Raw genomic sequence first — 20315 nt, forward strand, 5'->3', positions numbered from 1 at the left:
TTGAGTGGGGTCCACTGACCCAAATCCAGCCAAGCTGTAGGAAGAAACGGGGGTATTTACCTTTTCTGTTCTCCAGGCTCTTCAGCTGGGCTGCCTCGTCGCATTCAAAGTTGATAATTAGGCTCTGGTTTTCCACTCCAACAAGTGGAGTCCAACGAATAAATACGAAGAGGAAAATACAGCTGGATGTGTACCATCCTACTCTTCCAGACTCTCTTCACTTTTCTTTTGATAGATATGTGGCTCATGGAAATTGGGAAGTTGATAAAACTTTAAGGTGCAAATAAAATATAATCTTTCTTCGTCCAGAAATTGCCAGGATAACATGAAACTGATGGGTAATCCTGTGCAAACAAAGTGAACCACCTGTGGTAAAGTTAGAGATCTTGGGAAGCAGATTGCCGTTACTTTAGTAATTATACACAAACACTTCTTAGTAAAGTGGATTAGAATTTAAAGAATAGATCAGCTTTATGTTCCACTATGAAAAAGGAAAAGTGTGTTAATTGCTCATAGACAGTAGCTTACACAGAGGCACTTCACAGCTGAAGAATATGATATGGAAAAGACCTTTGTTTAAATAACACGAGCAATGTTGTGACACGGGCCAACTAAAATCCTTAACACACGGCAAGGAAAATAAAGGCAAAACAATATGGGATAAGAAGAGTTCTGGCTTTAAATGTAGTATTTTGGGGGGGTCATTTGTGTCAGGCATGGCTAAAGGTCCTTTTTTTTTTTAAATTTCTTCCTTAGGCTTGTATTAAAAATATGCAAATATTTTTATGTGAGGTGATTACAAAATGTAATACATATGTGTAGGTTCCACGTATTTCAGATTAATATGTATATGTATTTTAAATTGCATTTAACCAGAATACCTACGAAAACAAACATTCATTCTTTTGTTAGAAATATATTCTTTTAGTGTAGATCAGAAGAGCACACGTAACATTATCCCTAGCAATTGGAATTGTACCACTCTAATTATCAGGTTATAATTCTCTCTTACAATAAGAATTTTTTAAATTAAACAGAATTAATAAATAAGCCCAACAAGAACTGCATTACAGCCTTGGAAGTGGCTTGCAATTACGTAAACCGTCAGATAAGATTATGGTATTTCAGAGGTCTGAACCAGTTGTTGATCTTAAATACCAAATATACAGCAATAGTTAGGCTGATTAGGGATAAACTTTTAGCCGTTGTTCTGAAGTTCCTTGCTTAGTGGATTTAATTCAGGCCTTCAATCTCACTTGAATATAATTTATTTAATATAGCAATTTGGGACCTCACTTTTTTTTATAAGTAATGTTCAACCCTTTATTGCATGGATTAATTTGTCTACAAACTCTGACCAGCACCTGATAATATTTGACATACTGTTCCATACCTGTGGTAGTTATTTGACCTTAAGATTTCTTTCTGTAGTTACTAAATGTTTAATCTGTAGTAGTATCATTTACACTAAGGAATATAGTTAAGCAAGAACTGTCAGTATTTTAAAAATGCTTTCATACAGTTTGCTCACTTTATCCATTTTTTATTTGCAGCTGAAAAATGAAGAAAAAGATACATATGAGGAAAACCTCCATTACCCTTTTCTTCTCGTTTTAACCAAACACAGATAGAAGATGACACTTTTTTTTTTGTTTTAAGGTGGACTACTGAAAATTAATCCATGTATGTGGATGGGCAGGGAGTGGGGAGGGTTCAGTTCCCCCCCCTTTTGTTCCTGAGTCATCATTAGAGAAATATTTCTAACCTAAATGCTGAGGAAGATATCGTGGCTTGTTTCACAGTGTGTAACCATTGAGACATCTTTTTTGTATCATTTTAGCACTTATTTTTCCAATTATATTCCAGCCTAAGACCGATCAGACTTCACATGTATGCATTAACAAAGGTGTAAAGCTGGCTTCCTTCTCTTTTGTGCCTTTAAACTTGCACGTACTTTGTTAATCTCTTTAAATGCTATTTTTGGGGTGTATTTGAAAATATGTGAATAATATACTTTGTGGGCTTACATAACTGGTTGTAAAGTAGTAGACACATTCACATTTAATTAGTAAGGAAATAGTTGTCTTAAGATCTTTTAAAAGTGCACCTATTGAATGCTCGGATTTTTCTGCCTTTTTTTTTTTTTTTAAATGCCACTGTTGATTTTGCTATCCATGATTGAAATGTCCTCATTTGCTTCAGTGTTGAAGGCTTTTTTTGTGTATGTGTGTATATACGTTTTTTTTCCAGCAGGACTTTTCCTCCGGTAGATGTATAAGAAATTATGCATCAGACAAAAGCCTCATAAACTGACCATTTGTCCTTTGGACACAATAGCCTGCCCAGCCCCTCTGCTCCTCCTCTCCAATTATGTGTGATTAGTCTCAGTGTGTTGTGTCAAGAAGGGGGAGTGTGCTGAGTGCTTATTATCTGTTTAGGTACAAGAAGAGCACATTTAGGTTCTGACTATGAATGGAAAGTGAGCCTTTATCAGGACTAAAATCTAAATGCTACTATCCTGGAAATTGCTTTTAAAAAAATGCATCCTTTCTGATAAATCCCGAGAAACACTATAACAACTAGGGGATTTTGTAGTGTAATCAAACTATCTCCCTGGAATTAGTTTATATTGTGATATGTTGTGGCCCAAGTGTTTGATAAACGTTTAATGTCACTTTTCTTGTACTGGGAAAGACAAAAATCCCACAAAGAAACAGGAGCGATTTCTTATTTTCTTAACAGTTTAATAGACCGTTTTAATGACTTCTCAGAAAAACAACCTGGATCACTAAAGAATCCTGTACAGTTTCTTAAACCACAACACTTTTTAAATTATGAAAAAAGAGAGAGAGAGGCAGAGAGCGTGACTGAGAGAGGGAAGTACTAGATGCAAGGAAGTGTAGAGGATCATGCTGAAATACATTAATTAAAGAACCGCATTTCAGCAATAAGTGTTCTTCCGTATTTAACAAATTGGGCAGCATGTAAACCACGAGCTCATGAAAGTCCCTTTCTCTTAGCTCTTCTTCTCAAACAAATTTCTTCACTACCGGTTTGCATGTCCTTGTATTCAATACTTTTTATGCTCCATTAGAGCACCTAGATGGATCTCAGAAGGCATAGGTCAAGTCGCAGTTAGATCATACATTTCTTTCTCACAAAAACTTGAATTGCAATGCCAAGTGATGGGCTAACATCACAATAACAGCAATTTATTCCTCTTTTGATAAAAAGCAGCCTGTTCTCAGTGTTAGATAAAGACCAGGGGCAATGCAAACCAACCATTTATCCTAGAACCGAGTAGTATGTCTCCCCTATAGCTGGTATGAGTTTCATATTCAAACTCTTGCTGGAAGATGCTTGTCTAGTAAGAAATCAAAAGCAGTTAGGAGTCGTTTAAAAGTGCTGTGAAGGTGGCTTTAGTTTAATTAGTTTTGGTTTTTTTGTCCCACACACCAGTGCCTTTGTTTTCTCTAAAAATATGTACAAGGAAATCTTTATAATCAACAAAGGAGTGTGAAAAATAGTGAAATATTAAGATTTGTGAACCTTTTATTTTTGAGAGGGCTTGAATGTCTGCTGTACAATAATCTAATAAAGATTGTTAGTTGCCAAAAATATCACCAGTGTCACTGAAAATTGTGTTTTTAGCTCTAAGAAGAAAACAGTTTTACTCAAATGAGTAGCTGATAATTGCTTTTTATTTCTTTAGTGTCTGGCGTTTGAGTTGAAGGCTTTGCACAGGTGCTGCCATCCCTAAAGTGTGTAATTGATGGCTTGTTTACCAAAGATGCATTTAGGCTTCATCCTGCAAACTCACATTGGAACTCCACAGGCAGTAAAGTTACTCATCTACATAAGTGCTTGCAGGTTTGGTCCATGTAGATATTTTGAGAGGTATGTAAGCAAGCTCTCTTCTTGATTTTTTGTTTTAAAACGGGTATTGAGAAGTCACAGATGTAGGATTTACTGTATATGAGGCACTAAAAGAGTTCTTTTTTAGAGACATCTCTCAGTGTCCCTCGTGTTAGTAAGGACTTGATGAATTGTTTCTGAGCTCTGGAATTTTAATAAAAATACAGCGTTTATTAATACATCAAATACCTTTGCTAAGAAAAAGTTAGGCAGTTTATCAAATCATGCTTATAAAATGTAATGGAGCCTTTCATGTGATGTGCTTTAACTAGTCTCTGATGCTTGGTATATTTTTAATGATATAGTTTACTATGCTCTGTAACAGAATATTGAGCTTAATTGCTTTGTGTTTGCAAAGCATTTCAAAGATGAATGACACCATGCAAGAGCTATGCTCTCTTCACCAAGAGGGGAAATGTTAGGCTGAGGCAAGTTTTCCTTCACATATGTTGGTAGTTTTTAAAGCAACGTTGTGTCTTCCTCCTTTCTCAGAAAAAAATGGCAGAGAGAAATTATCTTCTTGTGGACGTCCTTCTCCCTGGGCGCAGCCCTAATGCAGCTGGTGCCACTGGCAGTGAGTTGTGATCTTCAGAATATAAAAGACCAAGAAAAAAATATTCTGTTTCCTGCTGTGAGATCTGGCAAAGGCTTTCTTAAAAATGACTAACTAGTCCTATCTGATAGCATTCTGGGACAATGGGACAAATCTTTCCATTTGGGAAGTAAGTTTGATTTGAAATAAAAAATGTCTTAAGAACGTGGGATGAGGCAGGAGAACTTACTACCCCAGGTACCAGTCCAGCTGCAAAATCCTTATTAGACAAGTCATTCACATTTTGCCGATGGCTTAATGGCTACATGTTTGCGTGAGGAGGGAAGCGGGATTAAAATTGTTCCCCCCATGAAAAGCACCCTTACATCTTGAGCCTGGCTGCATACGGTTTATCAAGCGTTGTATCTCCATTACAACTCTCCTTCGTTGTTCCCTGAACAAAAGAGGATGCAGTGGGTGGAGCTTTTGATCCACCTCTTGATATGGCAGGTGGCACAGCTGATATGGCAGGGGGAAGAGGGAAAAGGCAGCAACACATTGCAAGTCAAACAGAGCAGCGCTTTATTACCATCTTTCACCCGCTCTCCCTAATGCAAGAGGGGAAGTAACCAAGTCCCTGTCTTCTCACAGGGCAAATTATGAATGCATAGTTTAGCCTGGATTTCTTTATGCGTCGTTTTCTTCTTCTTTAAATCAGGAATGAACCGTGATGTCAAACTGCGAATTCCTTTAACTCTTGTGAAACGTTTTGAGACGCTGGTGGAAGGTGCTAGGACAGTGTGCACCAGCGGTTATACCTAAAACATTTTCTGCACAGCATGGTCATCCCGTGTTGTTTCCTCGGATAGAGACGGTTTTGTTGCTTTCTATCTTTTTATTCACTTTTTAGGTTCTCCTGAGTCTGATTAAGATGGTTTGTCATGCCTTCGCTGTCACAAACCAGTAGCCTAACATTGGTTGTAAGCACACCAGCATCTTTTGAAAGATGGTTTTAAAAGCTGATTTTCAATGTTATTCTCATCTGCACTGCAACAGCACTTACGTAACCCAGCCAAAATGAGGGCACCCTGATGCAAAATCCCATAAAGCTAAAAGAAAGCCAATGCATGTCTCAGTGAATTTGCAGCTGAATGTTTAAGTAAAGGGGGGGAGCCCCCCAAACCATGCCCATTCCCCATACGAGGGAACCTGAGGCGCAGAGAGTATTGCTGTCTCTTTTGCCTGTAGCCGTTTAGAAAGCAGCCAATACACTCTAGAACTGACCCCAGATTTTGTGAGACTAAGTGCAGCATCTCCTCTGCAAGATCTGTCTCCCTCCCCGACCTGTGGACTCTGTTCAAACAACTGAATGTAACAAACCTAACTTTTCTTTCCCATTTTTAAAGGGTTTAGCCTATTAAGGTTCCTTGCTTAGTCAGCAGCTGGCTTGCTGCCAAAAAGCCCAGCATATTGTTGTGGCTGGGTAAAAGCTGGATATTTTCCATCTCTGTCCAACAGCGGCATTGGATCTTCATTGTCTTCTCGTGTGTAAAGTGTGTGGAAAGTAGAGGGAAGATGCACGGAGCAGTAGTCCAGATGGCATTCCACAGCCTGAGAAGAAACATCTTGACCCTCGAATCTGGGTTAAACTCAACAGATGCCAAGCCCCCAGAAACAAAGAGCTGTCGTGGCTGACGACAGCGAAGGAGCGATAGGCCTTCAGTAACAGAAAGTATCTTTTATTTTGGATGCATTTCCCTGCAGGTAACCAACACAGTGTCACTTGCGGAAGATTGCTTGTTAAAAACAAAAAGCAAAAAAATAATGGTTCTCCGCATTAGGCACCGTCCCCCTTCAGTCGTAAAATGTTGCCCCCGGGTGATGGGTTATGCTAGCAGAAAAGGATTTGAACGTTCAGCCTGCGTTGTGCCCTGCCAGAGCCTGCGTGCTAAAAGACCTGTTATTTTTTCCTGACTCTGACTTCAATTAATGTACTTTTTAAATGATTAAACATATCATGCTGTGACTTCTAAAATGTCAACAAGCTTCTAAACTTGGGAGACAGGAATGTAATAAAATAGGTAATAGGAGATTCAATAGTTAATAGAGGCCCTGAAGTGTGAGTGTATACAGTAGCTGTATATTGGAAACTGTGCAAATGAAGATGGCTTAGTATTGCAAACTGAGGAAGAAAATTGTTTTTAATTAGCACCTTCATAAGAACTGCTGATTAATACTGTTTGGTTTGGTGAAAAGCTTTCAGCTGAGTAATTTGTACAGCCATTACAACAGTTTTGTTAGACCAGGACTCCTGTTGTTAAACACAAACAGCAGATGATAATGGTGGAAGATGAGTTTGTCATGTAACAATTTACCTTATTGAAAAAAGCTTTATATAAAACCCAATACAGTAGGTACCGGCAGAAATCACATATTTTAAATCCTTTCAAGATTGCAGTGTGCGATGCTAGTGTGTTTTTTCATGGACTAGAAACAGATTTTATATCATTTATAAAATTATATATACAATTTAAAGGTGTTGTAGCATGGACAGACCACTTTACTGGTAATGCTTTACATCAGGACAGTAAAGTGCTGGTATATTCAAACACTTCCTAAGTATACAAAGTAGGTCTAAAAATTGAAAGGTAATTAAGTAATATTGTTCACATGCAAATGTATGTTTGTGCATTATGCACTGAAATTACGTCTGGTGTTTGTGCAACGTCTAGCGTTTATACCTAAGGCTTTAAGGAGATTTCTCCCAGGTTAACTGCTGTTCACTGCTTTTGCTTACTGTTCTTTTCAATTGACAACAAAAAATTAAAACCCGTTATCCATGTCTCCATAATACAGGAGCATATGTATTTTAGCGGCCCGGATAGGAAATTTCGTGCGGTCTGTAGAAACAGAGGGATTTTATTAAACGTGGTAACAATGAAGGAATATCTGCACTAAATTATGACGCTAACCAAGGATGGTAAGATCTGTAAATTATTGGAGTGCTATAATAGAACATGAGAGTTTTCCTTTAGACAGGCCTTCGGGGTAATAACAAGGGTTGAGACTCACGACAGTGCCAAATAAGCTTTAGACAGCATAATAGTCTGCAAAGAAAAGCCACAGAGCACTAATGTAAAAGAAGAGCTGTCCACCACATGCAGTAAAAATCACCAAAGGTCATTTTATGGTAGCAATTGTGACATAAAATTGGTGGTCATGCTACATGTCTAATACTCAGCACAGCTTTATAAATGATGGGCCCCTAGCGATGGCTGTCATTAAGTGCTTTCATCATAATAAACTTTAAACTGTTGGCTTTATGAATCGCCAGCCAGCTTCAGCTGTTCGTTGGATGGAGCTTGCAGTGCCTTAAGTGTGACAAGGCCTATTAGGAACTGCAACCATGTTTCAAGCGTACTTGGCTTTCCCACTCCTGGGGTGATTGCTGCCTATTAAATGGCATCTGGGAAGATTTTCCTCCAGCAATCTCTGATCAAGAGCTTTTTTGGGCTTTGACCTGCATTTCCTTCAAGACTTTCTCTGAGGAGTTTTATAAGAGCAAAACTCCAGAGGATTTATAGCCACTTCTGATTAATACCTTTTCAGTTTTTCTAGCAACTCTCCCACTGCTACATGGAGAAAAGCTTTCATTGTTCCTAAGGTGCTTATTTGTGACCTTTTCTCTGCTTTCTGATTCCCTCTAACATGTTCTCAGTGAAATCCTTGGTGTGCAACCAAGACAGTTGCTGAAGTTGCTGCAGCTTTGTGTGGAGTGGCTTTGATAGTTAAAAAAGAAAATGAATTTAGAAGGAGCTCCTCCCATTTCTATTTCAACGGTGCTCTCGCCACTCACGGGTAACAATTAAATGCCAACGGTACCGATTCGCTAGCCTAAATAGTGTACATGCTATCTAAGGTAGAGAAACTGCTAATTCCTTAGGACTCCAGCCCAGGGGAATGCAGCTACATAATTATAACAGAAATTTCTTCTTCGAACCGTGCCTCTCAAATCCCCGCACGAAGAAACAGCCTCTGCAGTCCGCTCGCAGGCAGGGAAGTGAGCTCCGGCGTTGCAGGGCCACATTCTTCCTTCCAGCAGCTTCCTCTCTTTGTAGGGAAATTGCCCCGGTCCCGAGTTCATTTGTGGTCCCTCGCTGTGTCCAGACGGCATAGGAACAGGAGCAAAGCCTGAAGCATTTACGGCTTTAAAGAAGTCATGCCAGCACCCAGAAAGACACTGCCATCTCACCAGCGCGGTGGGTCTTGGTGGGAGACCCCTTGGCGCGGGGGCTGCCGGGAGCTGAACCCGCTCCCGGCTTGGCGCAGGCTCAGGGCGCAGCCCCCAGGGTGGCACATTCCTGAAGCCCGGAGCGCACCAGGGGTAACTAACTGTACTGCTGAAATATAAGGTTGCATATAAAGATTTCATGAACTAGATTATATTTTCATCACCCTTATGCATATGAAGTCTTTCAATTTCTAGAAATCTTACAGAGAGTTAGAATTGTCGTATTAGTGTGAATAATAAATGTTTAGGGATCACTCATCTAAGAACTTGTAGTATTTAATTTACAAGGACTATACATTTTTCAAATCTCTTAACAAGGAACTTTAAGCACTTCTTGAGGTTTTTTTTTTTTAGAAAAAAGGATCTGGAAAGCAAAAATGCTCTATTTTTCCCAGGATCCTGAATGAGTGACCCAGGATGTATTGTAATTGCAAAAGCTTTCTGTGTGTAAGAACCTGGCTAATACTCTTATTAGCATCTTTTTTAATCCAGGTAACATAATAGTCAAAGTGTCAGATGAATGTCTCAGAGGTGGACCATTAAAAAATAAATTGCGAAACCTTTGAGAGATTAGCATTTGAATCCAGCCAGAAGCTCCTTGAGTTTCTTGGGTGTGGATCAGAGTCCTTAAAGCATAAGTTGCTATCACAAACCACATCAGCCTCCAAGTTACTCCGAATGAGAAGACAGTAGCCAGAGTTATTAGCCTTGGCTCTAGACTTGTTTCCTCTGGGAAGCAAATATACAAAATGAGATTTTCATTGTGAAAAGAGGTTTCATTTTCTGAAACCTTTCGTTTCTAAAGAAGTTTAAAAAGCAAACAATAAATAAAGTACATTAAACCAATGTTTTCAGGGTAAGTATTTATGTTTTAATTCATAATAATGACAGCTAGCCCTTAAACAGGGTAGTACTGTGCAGATTCAACGTTAGTCAAATAGCTCCATGGGCTGATACAATAGGAAATGGTTTCCCTTTTCCCACCTTGGGCAACTGAGGCGAAGAAGTGAAGTAACACAGAGAGAAAGACTCCATGGCAGGTAGAATTGCATTTATAATGCAAGTCTCACTCAACGACAGTTCTTATACAGCAGACCTTCATCCATCCATCAGACTTTATTTTTATGCTAGGTGTTGGCATACCCCGGGAACTGCAGTTTTTACATCATCAGATAGCATTTGAAATTCCCTGAAGAGGTTACTGTTCTTTCTGATGGATGGTATTAGTACTGGATTTTCAACAGAGGTACGGAAATACAGAGAGAGACCTACGATGTATGAGAAGTATTTTAATTTGTCATCCCGCTTTCTCTAATGCATTCTAGCAACAAACTGTTCATTTTCAAGGGATGGGTAAGAGCACTGAGGAAAATATGTAGAACTTTGTCATATTTCTACAGGAGAAAAAGGCTGTTTATTTGTTTGGAGGGAGCACTGGTGATCGTTCCTACAACTTCATACTGTTTTACTGTTTCTACTGCTATGCTGCTTTTCAGGGGTTGGGGGGGCACTTAGCAGTGGTGGCTCTAGGTTAACTCTTTGCTATCTCATCAGAAAGCTACAAAAATGGTTTTGACCATTTTTTGAGGCAGATACTTCCACAAGTCTGCAGCCAGTTCCTCTGCTACCAGAAGCTTTAGGGATGAGGACCACACTTAAAGCATTTTGCAGCCTTAATTTCCAAAGGTCCATGTGAATCACAGCAAAGGCATTAGTACTGTGTAAGCATATTCAATAATTGATGCAAACAGTTAAAATGATGACACAACAGGAAGCAAAGTGGCAATTTAACCTTCCATTCCCAGTACAGGGAACACCAGCAGCTCAGCAGATTACTACGGAAAGGGCAGGTGTTTTTGTTGCAACGCTGCAACAGCTTGTGCCAGGTTAGGTGCATCTGTGCTTTTCCATGCCCACCCTTCAGGCAAGGTACTGCCAGATAGCTGCATGGGGAACGAAAACGGGTCATGTCACAGGCACCAACACTCTGGGCATCTGCCAGCTTATGTAGTGAGGTAGAAATATTAGCAAACACGTGGGCAAAGAGTCCATTATGGAAATAAAGGGCATGGGAGAGCACGGAAACAATGAGCCATATTTTACCATGGTTTATACACTGCGGAGAAAAGAAATGGGAGGGAAGAGACTGAATTCTCCTCATCCGAGGGGGAGATAGTCACCATGACAAAAATCATTTGGGAAGGTGTTCAGCTCAGTTAAAAGGCAGCCCTTTCGAAGCACTTTCAGAGTTATTTTCAGCTGCAAGCAAAGCAGAGGAATATTGCCACCGGGTAGGAATCGCTGCCAAACAATGACTGGTGAAAAGGATGCCTACTGCTGAACCCCAGCCCATTTCAGATCCCTTTCGGCCTGCTCTTTTCTTTTGTTGTAAGGCCCAGTTACAGCAGTAACGACTGCAAAGCATGGGCAGCATCCCAGCCTGCTTCTCCATGCCAGGGCAGCCAGGGCTGGAGGCTTGCCTCTGAGACCCAAAGGGCTGGGTACTGGATGCTTAACAGTGTGGGGAGAGCACATCCTATCTGGCGCATGGCATTCAGATGGCCCTATTTGTGCCCAAAAAATTAGCAGTGAGAACAAAACAGTTCCACTTGGGTTCATCACAGGAGAGGGACGGCGCATGATCCTAGTAGGCATGAAGATGGGTGAGGCAGCACGGCGGCAGTCAGCTAGGCAGAAGACAGACCTTGCAGAGGAGTGAGACCGGTGTGGCGAGGTGTGCAGGTAAGACCGAATGGCTTAAAAACTTCTTCAGAGTGAACATAATCTGTACAATTTTGAAACTTTCCTGTGCCACATAACCACAGGCACAGGAACCTGCAGACCACACAACAGCACGTTGGGGAGCCCCTACTTGTACTGTGGTGCGTCCGTGAGACCGCACCGCGGGTGTGCACTGACCAGCAAAGGTAAAAACTGGAGGAGCAGCAGGGCATGCCGAATGCTAGGAATTCTCAGCCTTTTGGTGTGTTTGCTTGCCTGGACTCGAGCACAGTGTAAAGGCAGGGTATGATTGTATGTGACGTATGGTTTTGCCTTCAGAGCAATCTACCTCATGCTAATGAGGTGATTAGGAATGTGTTTTCCCTAGGTAGCCACTCTTGCCAGCAGGCAGGGGGCATTTTGTGGCCATACAGCCATGCTCTTATTGGTGCTGGATGAGATTCCCCTGTCCCAGAGCCACCATCCATTTTACCTGGTACTCCGACGCACAGTGCTTCCCACCTGCGCCAAACAGGGTCAAGCCGAAATGAACACTTGCATGAACAGCTCAGATCATTGTACAAACAGATATTTGACTTGCAGAAGCACTGCACATTTTCCTACTGCTATTTAGAGGCCAATGTGTGTAGCCTTAACAGTAATTTCTTTATTCATCTGTTCTAGTAGCTTTGTTCCTGCTGACTTCTATCTAAAAGGTGACATAATGCACATTTTATGAGCTATGGGACAGTTATGACTTAAAATGAATCCATATGTACCAGAACTGGGGAGAAAAAAACGTAAAATGAAAAACCTCATACACATAAAAGCTCCACATCTAAATTGTTGTTAATATTTCCCTTTGCTGATTTCTTACTTTTTCATAGCATAGAAAGAAGAATAAATTTAATACTTAATGATGGATCTGAGCCTATTTTCAGTGTAGAGAAAATGGAGAGAAATCAGAATATTCAGAAATCTGTGAACTGGAGGACAGCTTTTCCCAAAGTGTTGAAAAAGCTCTTTCAAATGAGGAAAGAAATTTCACTGTAAACATTTTAGAAATATTGATGTAGCCACGTGGTGCTCTGCAATGCATCGTTTATGCTTGAAGCAGAGTGATTGGTATATTCCCAGATTTCTTTTAAAAGCTGACTTCCAAAGGCAGGTAGTCCTGCAGTAATAGTTCAAAACGCTTGTGCTGCCATGGGGGCTGTCTGTAGTACTTCACGCCACAAGCTGGCTGAGAGCTCAGGCGCAATGTGGCTGCATCTGTGTTGCCCTCAGCATGCTCAGCCAAGGAACACGCTCTAGCTATTTGTGCTTCCTGCCCTGGCTCTGGCCATCTGTGTTATGGCCAGTAAAAGTCCTGTGGTTTGGCTGCAAATGTCCAGTCTTGGCCTATATGAGTTTTCTTTTGCAGGTAGGAGTAGCCTAAGCGTAGGCTGCTTATAAATCCAAATCTTCCAGTGGGTAGCTTCAGGACGTGATGAGCAGGTTGTGTTGCTACATGCTTAGATGGGACACGTGCAAGGTGATGCGCCAGTTCTTCCATGCCACAGACCTGTGCTAACCAGTGCCATCAGGCTGAACCTTCTCTCTTAGTGTTCCTGGAAGGTTGCCTCTAGCCTGCGTTTGAACATACGTCCTCCCAGGGTGGCCTTGAGTTTGTGTGCAATATAGACGTAACCAGTCACCTGCAGATTCTCCTGTGTTGGGCCTGTCATTTTTCTCTGCTAGTTTAGATGGGATGTAACTCAGAAACCTCTGCCCTGTACTGGTGCAGAGGAAGGTAATTACCCTTCCTAAAGGAAAACACAACTGCACAAACCTCCATTTAGCTCTTAAAAGCTGCTCTGATAATTGTCTTAAAACCAACCTGAAAATATGAACCATTAGAAAGCATTACACCAGAGCCCATTCATGCTGCTTATATAGTAAAAGTTTATTTGTACAAGCAATTGCAGTGTCTATCTCACTTAGACCCCATAGGACCTTCCTATACGGCCCTCTGACTCCATGAGAATAGAGGCAATTCTCTCTGGGCAGCTATGTATTACAAAGAAAGCCACCACCACTGTGAGTAGCATTATCTTAACAAAAATATCCCTGCTGTTGCCCAAACCTTGACCTACTGTGTGGTTCTTTTTCTGTTAACATAACTCACTTGACATCTTTACCTTTGTATACCACTTTGCTGTGATTCCCTGTGACCCTTTTAAAGAACTATAGTGGTGGTAGAGCTTCATTGCAAAGATGAACTGCAAAGCATAGCCAAATTTGGAGGGTCTGGAGAGAAGGACAAGGGTTGTTTGTTACTATTTCGTATATAGACCACCCCAGAGGAATAACAATAAAAGATGCGTGGCAGTGAAGACAGTGTATATGCTCTGTCCTGTGCGATAATTAAAGTGGGGCGTTCCACACAGACCTGTCCTTTCTGAAATTTCACTAGTTGTTTTATTGCATCAGGGAAAGTAAAACAGCAACAAGAAAAATGATGTTTGATGTTTCTATCCTTCTAACACTAAAAACCAGCTGCTTTTCTCTTTTTTTCTGAAGGATCTAGGAAGGTCTGAAGCTCCCAAGTCCAGGCCATAGTCTGACGTGCGTGATATCACTATTCAGTTTTCTAGGGTCTTATCAGGGCCCAAGAAAGATCAGAGCAGAAAAGTATTAGGTGCTGCATCTCCCCTCCTTTTTCTTCCTGGTTATAGTTCCGATAGTTTGGCTTTCAGATGGTCCGATCCACCTCTGTTTCCTAGCCCCATGCGTTCCTCGAGGACTACATGCTCTTGTGCTCTGCATCAACAGGAGGAGACAAAAGAGTGGTTTCTAGGGATGCAGGATGGTGGTGCACAGCCAGGACCAACTTACAGGATGTTGTGCTAGAGCTCTCCTCAAAGAACAAGAGACGGATTTTTTTTCTGAAGTAAAATCAGCAACATACAGAGATTCTCAGAGGTTCTCACTTTGCTGCCTCCTCAGTCAATGCTTGTACTCTTCAAGGGTAGTGAGGAAAGTTGCACCTTCTCCTTTCGGTAGGATAGAAGTGAGGTTATCCACACTGACCTGCCCCTTCTGACTTTTCAGTCAACTAACAAGCTTTATTGCATCAGATGTAGCATGATTTATTTTGCTTTCCTGCTGTTCACTGGTTCTTAGATAGCTGGAGTTGTGATGCTGCTGATGAGTATGGAAAACCTGCACACACATGCTGTGGTTTTGCTTCCCAAAGGCATCAGACCCTCATGTGAAAGGTCTTGAGTAACGACGCGTTTGCTGTCACCAGCTACTTCACTTGTCCTTTTACACGAATTCCTGTGCAGTACTGAGACAGTACCCACAGTCTTCTTGGGATCTGCCATACCTTTAGGATTCTCCACTCTACTGAAGAAAGGCCTAGCCTGAAAAAAGTGCACATCTCAGGCTCACTGCAATACCAAATGTGGATGCAGAGCCCTCCTCTGGAAAGTACTGCATCAACACTAACCAGCCTATTCTCGGAGGACCTCCTGAGTTACGTGAGTAACCATATTAATTGGACAGGAAGAAGTTTCCTACATAATTCACCACATGCTGTTGAGTCAGTGAGAAGACCTGAGGAGTTTCTGGGTTGAGGCTCAGCGCCTGATCAACCACACAGGTTTGCAGGTTTGCACAATGGGCTCCAACACCCTCAGGCCTCTGTGCCATGTCCCCGCAGGCACAAGAGTGCCACCGGCTCTCACACCCTGCGTTCTGGCCCACCCTTGGCAATCTTCTGTCGTGTCTCTCGGCTGGTGGGACTGCCGCTGTTTCCCATGGCAGGCTGTTTCAAACAGAAAAGATGATGTGAACTATTAGGTTTCTTAATCATTCTCCTAGATACGCCTGTCCTTAAAGCTGTCTTGTGTCTTGTATCAGTTACGCCTTCTTCTGCAGCACCAAACACCACCATGCTGGTGTCATGATCCATTCGTGTTGGTCACTCCTGGCCCCTGCATGGTCTTGCAAGCTGCCCTTCTCATCGAAGTTGTTTGAATTAAGAAAACCTAGGTTGGTCTGCTAGGAGAGAGGGAACCCTCCCTCTACTGCTCCCTGATGGTGATTTACACCAGTGGGTGTGAGGGAAGGATGAGGTCCCCAGGGTTGAATGAGGCTGGCGGTGGCAGCACGCAGTGAATACATTAGGGTCAAAGACTACAAGTTATCGGGGGCATCCCTGAAGGAGGGGGCTCAGGGTGCAGGGGATCTTCTGTGAGTCTTAATGAGGGCTGAGGAGTTAAAGACTGTGTCCTGTGCCCCGCGGCAGCAGATGGCTATATCACGTATATTTTCCCAAATGCATGTTCTGTTTATCTGGACTTTGTACTTTGCTGAGAACTGGAGGGATGCAACACTTTTCTCTCCTTACTGTAGGACGCAGAGCCCTCCCTCGCCGCAGTCCCTGCAATACTGCTCCTCGGGCTGCGAAACCCGTGACGCAGCCTGGTGCTGTGCTGCGGTGAGGGCTCAGATGTCAGGAGCAGTGTTTAGCCCTCCTGCAGGCAACATTGTCCCCACCCCATCTATCCCTGGCGCAGGCCTTTGTTTGTACCCCATGGGAGGAAAATAATCCCCTTGCCTCTGACCACACCTGGATTCAGCCTCCAATTTGGCACCTTGAAAAGTGGGCCAATTCTCTAACGCTCTTGCCAGGACTAAAGCCAGGGTGAATGCAGCTAATTCTCACCACTCTAATTAGGTGGCAAGTTAGCAAGGGGAGACCTCACCTGTTGGAAAAATTAGAACAGAGAGAGAGAAAAAGAAGGGAGGAAGGGAGGAAAGAAGGCAGGCAGAAAATGGGAGAGAAATGGAGAAAAAGAGAAAGAAAGAAACGAATGTACTCTCTGAAAAAGAAAAAAGAAAACACTGAGCACTTGACGGCTGTAACCAGGGGGGAGGCCGGGAACAATCCCTTTCCTTGCAGGTGCAGGACAGAAGAGGCCGTCTAATACAGGTCTGAGGTCTGAGCACTGGAAGGGCAGCAGGGGCATGGGGGGCAGCCACAGAGTGAATGCCTTCCTACATTTTCTGGCTTGCTTTGGCTGTAGGTCTCTGTGGAAGCCTTTACTGGAGAAATCAGACAAAGGTGTTCCTGTTGTTCCTCATGGGAATTCATTGGTTCAGAGAAATGCCCTGAAAATATGTTGAAATCCAGTTACGCAGTCTCAGACAAACAAAAAAAATCTCCACCAGTGCTCCACCAGCCCTGGCCAAAAACCAGCATTTTCCTCAGCATATTTAATAATCAGGTGCCTTTCTCCCCATCCCCCCCAAAAGAAAAAAAAAGAAAAATCTGCTCTAGATTACTTGAAATAAAGGGGGCCAAAACCTGTATGTATGGTTTTCTTAGCTTCTCCTACACAGAGAGCCAGGGCCATGGAAACACCAGACTAAGAGGCTTAGAGTAAATCCTGGCAGTCTCAGTGCTAGAAACTCTCCCACTGATAAACAAAGCCTAATAAATAAGTTTGAGAGAAAAACTAAATGAGAGTGCGTCATTGTTGAGCAGTTAATTAGGATCCCTCTAAGCATTCGTGCTACAAAGAACAAGAAAATTAAAGAATATAAAAACATATGTTGGTAAGAGTGAGCACATACTAAAAGTAAACACCGCTGTTATTATTAGTAGTAAAAATAATATTAATTAGTTGTATTACAGTAGCACCTAGTGGTGCTACTGGATCTCATCCCCAGATGAGATCAGGGTCCCCAAAACATAAAGGTCTTCAAGAGAAGTTGCATATAAGCGTATTCATGCGCATACATATATGACATACATACATGAATGTGTGTACATAGCATATAGACAGACATGCAATTTGAATGATGAAGAAACCCCAGCAAATGGAAATCAGGCTACAGAATATTTTGTAACTTGACTTCTCTTGTTCCTATTTTTTTATGTTGCTGCAGTGCAGCTGTTTGCAATTGTTACTTATGATACAGAGACTACAGGACTGTAGTTGCAGTGCAGGAGTCAGAATGTATATGTGTCTGTGTATTCATATATGCATACATATATATGTGTGTGTGTGTATATATATATATATATACCTGTGTACATGCACACACACACACATGCACACTCTCCCACATATGAAGTAATTTTTCTCCTAACTTGGATCAGGACAACACAGAAAGCTTGGCTGAAAGACGGGATAAATACTACCCCAAAGGCTCCGTTTACTCACGAGGCACCACTGCTTCACTGCAAGGGAAACTGCCGCTGTCCTTTCGGTGCATGCATGGACACATTTTGGAGAGTGGTGTCTCTCCCCACCTTGCACTGTAAAATCCTCCCTGAAGAAAGTCATAGTTGAATATTGCCCTCAGCTAAGTCAACACAACTTTGTCTCAAAGGGTACAGGACTGTAAGTTTCATTTGCTGCAGTTGCTGCTGACTTCTACTAAACAAATCCAAATAAATTGAAAAAATCCACCTTTCCTTTTCTGATGTGAATTTGCACGTCATAACAGGGAGAGGGTGTAAGGCCCCAGACGACACACAGTTAACTGTAACTCCGGATTCATTAACACATGGGAACCAATTTAACTGTTAATGTCTTAGCGCCTGGGTTTCCTAAGAAAATAGGCCCTTGCAGATTGTCCAGGTTCCTGTTTCAAATAGAACGCTGCTGAGGTTTTTTTAGAAAAAAACTTGGTTTACTCTGAAATAACAACAGCAGAGGCATTGCAGTCTTGAGATTTCCAATGCAGAAATTGCACGGCAGGTCGAGGCGTCAATTTAATGTTCGGAGACATGCTTCGTTTGAATGATAATTTCATTAGATTAGTTTGTAAACTTTTAATGCAGGTTGTATTATATGTCTAAGAAGAAACAATTTGTGTGACAGACTATCCTTCATAATCCCCCTCTTCAGCCTTCTGCTAACAAAAGCCCCTTAATACTGAAGATGTTTTGTGGGAGGAGAAACATTTTCCAAACAAGTAGTTTCTCTATTCCAGCCCAGGTAACAAAGAGGCCTTAGGAATTTCTGTGGGCCTTGTCAGGACTGGCCCATTGGTCTTAAAGCCACCTGCTGCTTAAGCCATTGGTCAATAGATTAACTGCTGCTATTACTAAGTGTTTAGAAAAGTAAGTTATGTGGCAGAGCAAACAAAATCAACCTCCTTAACACATGTTAATTCAAAATTTAATAAATCTGCACTGAGAACAGTAAAGCAATCAAGGGGGGCGGGGGGCACAGGAAAGCTCTTCGTATGCGCCGGTCCTCTGAGCAAAGTATCACATAGCAGATAAAAAGTCTTCATGGCATCTTAAACAAAAGGATAATACTCTATTTGCTTTGCAAAACTCCCTTGACACTTCCCTCCACCCCTCTGCCTTCCCCCTTTTCTTCCGGTTTTCGGATGCTGTTCTGCGCTGCAGGTTTTGGGCAATTTCCAAACCTCAGTCACAGAAGATCAGTTCACAATAAACACTAATAGTGGAGTAAATTCCCAGTGAAAAGGTGGGAAGCATTCAAATACTGGCAAAAGCTGTGACACTCCACAGCCCCGCATGTCGTTCTTATTCTGTAACGAAACACATGTTTTAACAGAGCACATCCCCCCAAAAAGAGAGAGCCGTGCGCCTGCCTTCACACGCAGTTGAGGACTTTGCATCGCCATGGAGGGCCAGGAGGATTTCGGCAGGGGAGCTGCGGAGTTTCGGGAGGCTGACGCAGGTACTCAGCCTCATGCAGCTGGCCTGGGCGAAGGCCAGAAAGGTGCTACCAATTCTTCTTAAAATAAGCCATTTAAACCTCTTTTGCTTACTGCCCTATGCTATTTCATGAGATAAAAGAAAGACTTGGGAGAAAAATTTTGTATTTGTGTGGAAAAAAGGAGATCGAGAGATACCAGGTGTTGGGTCAGGTCAGCTTAGGAGTTCTTGCTTTTCCATCACTAGCTACAAGCACTTGCTATTTCTCATACTGCAGATTTAAGTAACTGGTAAAATATAGTTCTCATTATCATTTTGGAAAGATCCACAAAAGTTGTTGGAATAAATTGCCATTTCTGTGATGTCTTTTCTTAATGCATGTTCTTTTACAGTCCTATGTTTCACTAATAGGCAATTTGTTATACATATAACTCAGTTGTGACTTAAAACTGAAGATCAGGATTATGGTTGCCCTTTCTTGGTTTGTAATCATGGGATGGATGCTCCCTCTGAGTCTGTGTTGCATGAAAGGATGCTCAGAAGAAGAGAAAGGTCCAGAACAGCAGCAGTTCAGATCATGGGCAAGTTTGCCCACTGCTGTTTTCCCACTGAGCATTCGGGGGGAGGCAGAAGTGGAGGAACGCACCGTAACATGTTCCTGCTCCAGAACATACACACTTCCACCCAGGGTGAGGTGTTGCAGCTGGCACTGGTCTTTCCTTCATAAATATGACTGTTTGTTACTACTGGGTTTGGGACCTGGGTCTTTCCAGGGTTCCCACAAGTCTAATACCAATTTTGCCAAGTTCATTTGGCTGGCCCCGAATGTACACGTTGGCAATCAGGTGCAGTACCTCTGTTAGGAAGACATGGCATCTTCCAGTCAAGTTTTCAGTGTGGATTCCCCAGGATCCATAATGCCGGGTTGTGATTTCTATGCAGACGTTTAGGTCTGGCTCTGGCAGAGCCTTCCTTAACCAGGCACAAGAATAAATGTTACTGCAACCCTCCATGTTGTTTAGAGGACTGAAGGCTCTTCCTTCACAAGGCTGCAAATCTCCTGAGAGGAGAATGCAGCAGTAACTCCAAAATATTTTCCTTGCAGACTTTGTCAAGCTGTTTTTTTCCCTGGTAGGGGAGCATTTAGACCTCTATGAACGAGA

The 20315-nt window shown here is 42.1% G+C and overlaps 1 protein-coding gene across 1 annotated transcript in view; it reads left to right on the forward strand.

Annotated features, from left to right (window-relative positions):
• Window positions 1-3620, forward strand: part of CAMKMT (calmodulin-lysine N-methyltransferase) — a 223100-nt gene extending 219480 nt beyond the window's left edge. The window contains exon 11 of the mRNA XM_087774847.1: window positions 1554-3620. Within this exon, the coding sequence (XP_087630973.1) occupies window positions 1554-1631 (78 nt within the window). The 3' untranslated portion in view covers window positions 1632-3620. The remainder of the gene's footprint in view (window positions 1-1553) is intronic.
• The last annotated feature ends 16695 nt before the right edge of the window (window positions 3621-20315 follow it).

This window comes from Nipponia nippon, unplaced genomic scaffold (assembly GCF_047370975.1).
Source record: "Nipponia nippon isolate SJK-2023a ecotype South Korea unplaced genomic scaffold, ASM4737097v1 scaffold_4, whole genome shotgun sequence".
NCBI classification, from domain to species: domain Eukaryota; kingdom Metazoa; phylum Chordata; class Aves; order Pelecaniformes; family Threskiornithidae; genus Nipponia; species Nipponia nippon.